The sequence below is a fragment of the Bombina bombina genome, chromosome 6 (genome assembly GCF_027579735.1).
Source record: "Bombina bombina isolate aBomBom1 chromosome 6, aBomBom1.pri, whole genome shotgun sequence".
Lineage (NCBI taxonomy): Eukaryota > Metazoa > Chordata > Amphibia > Anura > Bombinatoridae > Bombina > Bombina bombina.
The window spans coordinates 717785705-717795704 of record NC_069504.1 but is presented as its reverse complement, the minus strand read 5'-3'; the positions used below and the strand labels follow the sequence as shown (position 1 = coordinate 717795704).

The window sequence follows — 10000 nt, the reverse complement described above, 5'->3', positions numbered from 1 at the left end:
TATATATATATATATATATATATACAGAAACAAAAGGTCCAGACAAGAGACTCAAAGCAAAGTGAGTTTTATTTACAATTGTGAGTACAAGCTCTGTATAACTAGGCAGTATAAATGGCTATGGTTGAAGGCAGTGAGAGGGCTGGGGGTGGGCGTCTGACGCGTTTCAGCTCCTATGGAGCATTAATCATAGACAGAATGAAGCCCTAATGCCCTATCTGCTGACCTAATATAAACTATTCTCACTAGCTATTGGTTACTAATGCCTCCTGTGCAACTAATGAGCAAGCTCCTGTGGGGGAAACACCCTGTGTAATTGGAATATCATTATCTTGAGTGGGGTGACCATTTTTAACCCTTTACGTACCTGTATAGTATTCTATTGGACAGCCTATGATGTTACCATGCTGAGTATTTAGATTAGATAAATGTGTTTTATTAAACTCACTTACTAATACAAAGTAAAATAACTGTTGCTGCTAATCTTATATACTGATTATATATAATACACCAAATGCAAGAATAACCAGAATAAATAAACCCTGTATGGGTAGGTGCAGCTATACTTGTGTGTGTATCTAACTGTAGCTGTAAGGTCATTATGTATTAGGAGGCCATAAGTTAGAACTAAATAGGTAAATTCTCAAGACAAAGACTGAAGAGATCGCGAAACTAATGGGCTAATAATAATGTCAGGTGGTAGCGATATAAGAGAGGATGTTGGACTGGGCATAACAGCATATTCAACAATACATTTTTTTGTGTTGCTGGATTTATACTGGTTTGGTGGATAGAATCTCCATCAAAATACCTTATTTAAATCTTTAGTTTGCTTTATGCTGAAGTTATCAATTATTTATCATCCTCTCTAGTTGATCTAAACTAGCTCAGTATTAGGTCTATGTAGGAGTATAGGACAGATGAAACTAAAATATTTACATATGTGTATGGGTGAATACTGATATTAGATGTGCTGAGCTACTGTTAGGGGAACACAGCAAGTATACAAGTATATTCATTGGACCTGACATCTTTTACCAGTGATTTGATCAAGTCCGTCTCATATTGAGACCGGCGGTTGCGGGCTTCCTAGGGTGAATATCCAGAACACCTCTTTGCAAGGAGGTCCTTGGATCTATCCCCACCTCTTAGCTTTTTGTTTATCTTGTCAATCACTATCCAGGTAAAACCACTCACATCCTTAACTGTGCTCTTCCACAAAGTGTTTAGAGGCTCCAGTAGTCACATACCTCGTTTCTATGTCGTTGAGGTGGCCCTAATCCTCTCCCTGGCCTCACGAGAGGTGCAGCCTACATATTGCTTCTTGCATTGTGAGCAAGTAATCATGTAAATTACAAAGTTGACCTGCAAGTTTGTACATTGCAGTAAAGAATACACCTTTTGCGTGGCCAGAGATTGGAAGAATTTACCTGTGGTAACGTATCCGCAAGCTTGCAGGGTGCTGTTACCACATTTGTAGTGTCCCTTTTGTGACAACCAACTACTTTGTGGTCTTGGTTTTTTAAGCATCGATTGAGAGATTTGATTACCAATGGTTGTGTTGCGCCTTGCTACGCAAAAAACAGCCATCTTGATATCATCTTTTAATAGATCATCTGCCAACAAAAATTGGTAGGTTTTTGCGCAGCAATCTTGCAAATGGAATAGTATTGAGGACTATAAGTAGTCACAAGAAGGTAGGCTTCTGCCTAGCCTTCTTAGGCCTTGTTCTTGTTTCAAGGAGGGACTCCCGGTTTTGATGGTTGACGCTCATCCAGTGCTCTATGTACATCTTCAGTGTCGTAACCACGTTCTAATAATTTCTTGGTTAGTTTTTCACTTTCTGCCAAGAACGTCGCATCCTCTGAGCAATTTCGCCGTATTCTTAAGAATTGCCCTTTTGCTATGCCATAGCTAGTGTGTGGAGGATGGTTACTTCTTGCATGCATTGTATTCTATATATACTGTATATATTATACACACACACATATTATATATATATATATATATATATTTGTATTCTATATATACTGTAAATATGATTACACACACACACAGACATATATATATAAATATATTATATTTGCATTTCTATATATACTGTATATATTATACACACACACACACAGACATATATATATATATATATATATATTTGTATTCTATATATACTGTATATATTATACACACACACACAGACATATATATATATATATAAATTTGTATTCTATATATACTGTATATATTATACACACACACAGACATTATATAATATATTTGTATTCTATATATACTGTATATATTATACACACACAAAAATATGAGTAAGAATATAAAGAAATAGATTATTTTACTTTTTGTTCTTCTCTTTACTCAGAGATTTCTCTATTCAAAATCTTCTGAATTCGACTATTGGATTGGTTTATCTGAGATAGACACTGAAGGTGTGTGGAAGTGGTTGGATGGGACAGACTACGAAACATCATACAAGTGAGTTTTGTTTAATTTATACCACTGCATTTTCTCTTTTTGCACAGCTTAACCTTTTATAAAGTTTACATTTTAGATAAATAAAGAAGCATCAAAAATACAAATAACATTTCACGATATTGGGCTTGATTACAAGTTGAGTGCAAAAATATTACACGATCGAGTTAAATAAATATCAGTATTATTGTTGCACTCAATTACAAGGTTGAAATAAAAATGTTAGCACTCGAGTCAAAGCCTCAAACACACATCTCTAGGTGGGATATTGTGTGCGCTCTAAGTGGCCAATTTATCAAGGGCCGAATGGCCCCTGATGCCCCTGTTTCCGCGCAAGCCTTCATGCTAGCTGGAAACAGCAGTTATGAAGCAATGGTCTTAAGACCGCTACTCCTTAACTGGTCCGCTGCCTCTGAGGCTGCAGACATCAGTCCGCCCAAACCTATATGATCGGGTGATTGACACCTTCCTGCTAGCGGCATTGCACAAGCAGTTCACCAGAAAAGCTTGTGCAATGTTAACTGCCGACGGTGTATGCCTACAGCGTATTATGTCCGCCAGACATTGGTAAATTGGCCCCAATATATCTCTCCAATAGATTTTCTATGGGAGCGCTACAATTTAGGTCCTGGCTTCTTCAATCAAGGGCTAAACCTGAAGGTGAATTAAGTTGAAGGTGCATTAAAACTTAAATAAGTAGTTTTTTTCTTCACATAGTATAAAATGATAATATATATATATATATATATATATATATACTATATAGTATATATATATTCTTATGTACGGAACAGAACCAGCAATAAAAAAATGGAAAACAATTCTCACAATACACTTAGTGGTTACTTATTTTGTGATAGTTATAATTTATCATGTATAAAAAAAATCTGAGAAGACATATAAGCACTACTGATCCCCTTAATGGACTCTTGTATAGACCCAGGTAGGTTGTCCACAAAAGTTAAAAAGTTACTAAATGTCTTTGTGTCCAGTCCCTTTGGAATCCCCAGAAGTGGCTGCTGCTATATCCGTTACAAAGATTCTCCTCTCAATGAGGGTCCTCCACGATTCATCTAAACAAATGACCAGAGGGACACACGCACAGGGGGTTCTCCTAGTACAATATCTTTGTACTTATGTTCACATATAGAGAAGAAAACCAATACGATTCACTCACGTGATTTAACCTCATACGTTATGAGGTATGTAAATCGCTCAGGTTGTAAAGTTGTGGTCTGCCCGTCTTTTCCCTTTCTTTCACTGTATAATCCTCTTATAAGTGAGTGAATCGAATATTGGTTTTCTTCTCTATATGTGACATAAGTACAAACATACTGTACTAGGAGCACCCCCTGTGCCCTTGTCCCTCTTGTCGTTTTTTATGTTACAATGTGTTTAGTTGAGAAGGACTTAAGGGACTCAAAGGTGTATATGTATAAGAGGAACTCACAGGTCTTTTATATAATCCACAAGTATTTCTTTTATTTAAACAAAATTCATCACATAAAGTCCGATGTTTTGGCTATTCCCATTTTAGCCTTTATCAGGACCATCTACAAATATAACATGAAAAAAATCATCCATATGTACAACATCTGCATCCATATGTACAAAATTAAACAAGTAATACAGGAGTGCAGAATTATTAGGCAAATGAGTATTTTGACCACATCATCCTCTTTATGCATGTTGTCTTACTCCAAGCTGTATAGGCTCGAAAGCCTACTACCAATTAAGCATATTAGGTGATGTGCATCTCTGTAATGAGAAGGGGTGTGGTCTAATGACATCAACACCCTATATCAGGTGTGCATAATTATTAGGCAACTTCCTTTCCTTTGGCAAAATGGGTCAAAAGAAGGACTTGACAGGCTCAGAAAAGTCAAAAATAGTGAGATATCTTGCAGAGGGATGCAGCACTCTTAAAATTGCAAAGCTTCTGAAGCGTGATCATCGAACAATCAAGCGTTTCATTCAAAATAGTCAACAGGGTCGCAAGAAGCATGTGGAAAAACCAAGGCGCAAAATAACTGCCCATGAACTGAGAAAAGTCAAGCGTGCAGCTGCCACTTGCCACCAGTTTGGCCATATTTCAGAGCTGCAACATCACTGGAGTGCCCAAAAGCACAAGGTGTGCAATACTCAGAGACATGGACAAGGTACGAAAGGCTGAAAGACGACCACCACTGAACAACACACAAGCTGAAACGTCAAGACTGGGCCAAGAAATATCTCAAGACTGATTTTTCTAAGGTTTTATGGACTGATGAAATGAGAGTGAGTCTTGATGGGCCAGATGGATGGGCCCGTGGCTGGATTGGTAAAGGGCAGAGAGCTCCAGTCCGACTTGGACGCCAGCAAGGTGGAGGTGGAGTACTGGTTTGGGCTGGTGTCATCAAAGATGAGCTTGTGGGGCCTTTTCGGGTTGAGGATGGAGTCAAGCTCAACTCCCAGTCCTACTGCCAGTTTCTGGAAGACACCTTCTTCAAGCAGTGGTACAGGAAGAAGTCTGCATCCTTCAAGAAAAACATGATTTTCATGCAGGACAATGCTCCATCACACGCGTCCAAGTACTCCACAGCGTGGCTGGCAAGAAAGGGTATAAAAGAAGAAAATCTAATGACATGGCCTCCTTGTTCACCTGATCTGAACCCCATTGAGAACCTGTGGTCCATCATCAAATGTGAGATTTACAAGGAGGGAAACAGTACACCTATCTGAACAGTGTCTGGGAGGCTGTGGTTGCTGCTGCACGCAATGTTGATGGTGAACAGATCAAAACACTGACAGAATCCATGGATGGCAGGCTTTTGAGTGTCCTTGCAAAGAAAGGTGGCTATATTGGTCACTGATTTGTTCTTGTTTTGTTTTTGAATGTCAGAAATGTATATTTGTGAATGTTGAGATGTTATATTGGTTTCACTGGTAAAAATAAATAATTGAAATGGGTATATATTTGTTTTTTGTTAAGTTGCCTAATAATTATGCACAGTAATAGTCACCTGCACAGATATCCCCCTAAAATAGCTATAACTAAAAACAAACTAAAAACTACTTCCAAAACTATTCAGCTTTGATATTAATGAGTTTTTTGGGTTCATTGAGAACATGGTTGTTGTTCAATAATAAAATTAATCCTCAAAAATACAACTTGCCTAATAATTCTGCACTCCCTGTACATGTAAAAACTTACTGCTAATTCATTCTCCATTGTGTCATTAAATCCCACATAAGTATCATCTACCTAACAGCTAGATTACATGTTATAGCGTAATGGCTGTTCGCAAATAGCGTGGGCGTTATTTTCATTGTGCACTTTTCATAACGTCAGGATTACAAGTCTGAAAAGAACCTCATTATGCATCGCGGTAATACGAGTACCGCGTTTATTTACCTAGCGTAATCATGGACGCGTAATGGATTCTCCCATAGAAATTAATGCAAACTGAAGAATAGACGGATATTTCTTCTAACGCTCTATGTCGTGAGAACTACACACTACTCTGTCATATTACACTTACAACATCATGGTCACGAACAAAAATCAGATCAAATGTACAAACAACAATCGCTCACACAACATAGCACATACGCATTCAACATTCACAATCCCTTACAACAAATACTACAGAACATTTACACTAAACGAGGATTATAAAAATACGTTGCGATCTGTATCACGGAAAAAAACAACATGAAAAAGAATTGCACACTGATACAAAACATTTTGCATTGCCGATTAGAAAACATTTTAAAAAATAAACATTTACAACACTTAACAAATATGATACAAACAGAAATCAGCATTTAGATTTTGGGATACTAAATTAGTAGAATGTTATGCAAAATAATCACTATGACATTATCACATTATACACATTCCACAAATACATATGTGCATTTAAAAACTCGATATGAGCATGCGCAAATTAAAACAACTACTCTATATTGCACACATACAAATCTTCACTAAAGCACAATATAAATATACCAAGATATCACAAAAAGAATAAAATGTGAAATAAATGTGATAGCACAATCATACAATAAAAATATTAAATAAATAAAAGTTCATAAATAAGGATATGTTCGCTCTCTTTGGAGTTTCCAGCCTTTCGTGGTCTTCCGTGTGCTCTCAAAAGAAAAGAAACAAAATGCACAACATAGAGTAACTCTGTAACCACTTTTAGGAAAATATGATACACTTGTTTACTAGTGATTACTCACATTTGTTGGAGCTTTAACCAAGCTAAGGGAAATGCGCACACCCACTTTATACTGGTGGGTAAACAGTTACTCTCACGCAGATATGATAAAATATGGTATTTATTAAAAACATAAAAAGCATCACAAATGCACAACAAGCACCCTCGACAGAGGATAAATGAGCAACAATATATAAGTTATTACTCAGAAGAGCAGTCCCAAACACTGGATGGATGTGGATAGAGAAGCAGAAACTTAACCGCTAGACCGTCCACCCTTAGTTACCAGTAGGAATCGCTCCTCCCCCAGGTGTATAGGCAAATGTAAAGACACACTGGTGAGATTAGCATTAACAGTTCCGACGTACATTTCGCTGGATCAGCTTTTTCAAGGAATGAAGTGCGCATGTCCATGTTCCCTTTTATACCTCAATGTGTTGACAAACCGGAAATCGAGGAAGCAGAGTCCTCCATATTGAAAAAGGGCATTATATCCCAATGGTCAAGAATACTATCTTCTTATACTGCAAGTCAAACACTGTCCTTACAGTAAGTCGATGGTTATTAATGTCCTCTTTATCATTATATATACATAGCAGTTAAGGAGAAATTCACAACTGATTATGATGTATACCTATACAAATGTCAAATTGCTGTGAAACATCCTATTACATTTATAACAGACAAATCTAATGACTACTAAGGGTCATATTGATTATGATGTATACCTATACAAATGTCAAATTTCTGTGAAACATCCTATTACATTTATAACAGACAAATCTAATGACTACTACGGGTCATACTAATATACATCAGTATCATAGTGACACAACCTAAATCTCGCTAATTTCTACTGACACCTGTCTGCAACTAAAAAACAATATCCCATTCTTATGGTTATATGTGCCCAATACCTAAAGGGTATGAGAATATATGATGCTTGATAATTGCAAATATCGCTGCATCCTAAGGGTAATATGACCAATCAAATCTCATCCCAATTAAAAAGGTGCTACAGATCTACAATGTGTGCACAAGATGTATCAATATATGCTGAACCACCCCCTCTGATAAGACTGTATATATTCTCATAGGTGAAGTTGCAAGAGAGACACCCATTATGTGATACATAATTAATATAAGTGGTGTATTTCAAAATCTTTATTCAGTCCGTTGGGTATGAAGCTGTCCATAGTGTGAATCCACTTCATCTCCAATCGTCCTAAATAATTTTGTACATCTCCTCCCTTCCAACCTTGTTCCACTTTCCTTATACCTAGAAATTCCAGGTCACTTATTCTCCTATTGTGTTTCTTATCAAAATGTGCGGACACTGTGTGATTTTGATACCCTTTCTCAATGTTATAGATATGTTCATTCAATCTAGTTTTCAAAAGTCTAGAGGTGCGTCCTATATAAATCAGATCACACGAGCAGCGTAGCATGTAAATGACATTTTTGCTGTTACAAGTGATAAACTGATTGATATCATAACTCTTTTTATGATCTGCTGAATGGAATTTGTTGCATAACTTAGGTGCTTTTTTCATGCGTTTGCATGGGATGGAAGAAGCCAATTCTTTGTAGATTTTGTATCACATACCCCTTTAGTGCCATAAGAGAGTTGTAACTTCAAATTGGGAACTTTTTTAAACATCACATTCGGGCCATCACCCAGAAACTCGACAAGACCTGAGTCTCTGGAAAGAATGCCCCAGTGTTTATGAATAATGTCCCTCAATTCATTGCTTTGTGTGCTGTGCTGGAAAATCAGCCTATTGGCTAGATTATTGCTCATATCTCCCATTTTATTATTATTTTTGGTCTTATACCTCAATAGTTCAACCCTATCTAGGTTTGTTACTTCTTCTATTTTTTCCTCTAAGAATGTGTTAGAATAATTCTTTTCTAAAAAACGTTCTTTCAAAATTTTCGATTGTATTTGATATACTTCTTTGTCTTTGCAATTACGCCTCAGTCAGACAAATTGACCTTTCGGTACATTTTTTAAACCAATGTTTCTGATGGCAACTATCAAGACTAATATAGTTGTTAACATCTATGCTCTTAAATTTGTTTTGTGATTTTAATATGCCATTCTCTACATAGATCCAAAAAATCTACCTTAGTTCTACTGTAATTCCAAGTAAGGGCTACTTTAAATTCATTCAGTTTCAGATGTTCCATAAATTCCAATAGTTGATTCTCACTACCTGACCAAATGAGAAACAGATCGTCAATATAACGATGATAGGACACCAGATATTGCGCCCATGGGGAATTAAAGATGTACTGATTTTCCCAGTTGGCCATGTTCAAATTGGCATAACTGGGCGCAAATCTGGTGCCCATCGCCGTGCCGCCTACTTGAAGATAGTAATCATTATTGAACCAGAAATAATTAGTCTCAAGGATGATTTTGATGCCTTCCAAAATAAACTCAAGTTGTTTAGAATCTAGTGTTACATAATTTTTAAGTATATTCCTTACTGATGAAATCCCAAGGTCTTTGTCAATAATCGTATATAGTGATGTAACATCGCTGGTTACTAGCCACCACTCATCATTCCACTTAATTCTTTCTAGGTGATTCAGAATACTAATGGTATCCTTCAAATACGACTTGGTCTCTTTAACATATACTTGCAGGAATTGGTCTATGTATGCTGAAAGATTACTAGTGAGAGAGTTAACCCCGATACAATGGATCTACCCGGGGGGTTATGTAAATCCTTGTGAATCTTATGCAATACATAGAATGTAGGTGTTTTAGGGAATTTATTATTAATGAATGAGTATTCTTTTTTATTTAGAATGTTCTCCTTCAGACCTTTTTTTAGGAATTTCTCTAATCTTTTTTTATAGTTTAGGACAGGATTTGAATTTAACTTTTTGTATGTATTAGTGTCATTAAGCTGTCTGTGACACTCTATATCATATTTAATCTTGTCCATTATCACAGTCCCTCCGCCCTTGTCCGCGGGCTTGATCACTATCTTACCATTACCCTTTAGTTCCAATAGCGCTGATTGTTCCTCACTAGTCAAGTTAGATTTATAGTTCATTTTCAAATTCTTTATGTCCCTATGGACCAATTCCAGGAAGCTTTCCATAGGTGCTGATTTGCATTGTGTGGGGTTAAAAGAGGATTTATTATGAATCTCTACATGTTTATACCTACTAGGTTCCATGGAATTATTCTTTATTATAGGATTATTTGAAAAATATTTCTTAATGCACAAATTGTACCCCTATAAAAGTATCAAATGTATTAATTCTATAACTCAGGGCAAAATTCAGTCCTT

The 10000-nt window shown here is 36.5% G+C and overlaps 1 protein-coding gene across 4 annotated transcripts in view; it reads left to right on the top strand.

Moving 5' to 3' along the window:
- Positions 1–10000, top strand: part of LOC128662231 (CD209 antigen-like protein C) — a 295491-nt gene that overhangs the window by 279989 nt on the left and 5502 nt on the right. For all 4 annotated transcript variants that reach the window (XM_053716052.1, XM_053716051.1, XM_053716050.1 and 1 more), the window contains one exon: positions 2378–2490. In XM_053716052.1, the coding sequence (XP_053572027.1) occupies positions 2378–2490 (113 nt within the window). The remainder of the gene's footprint in view (positions 1–2377; positions 2491–10000) is intronic.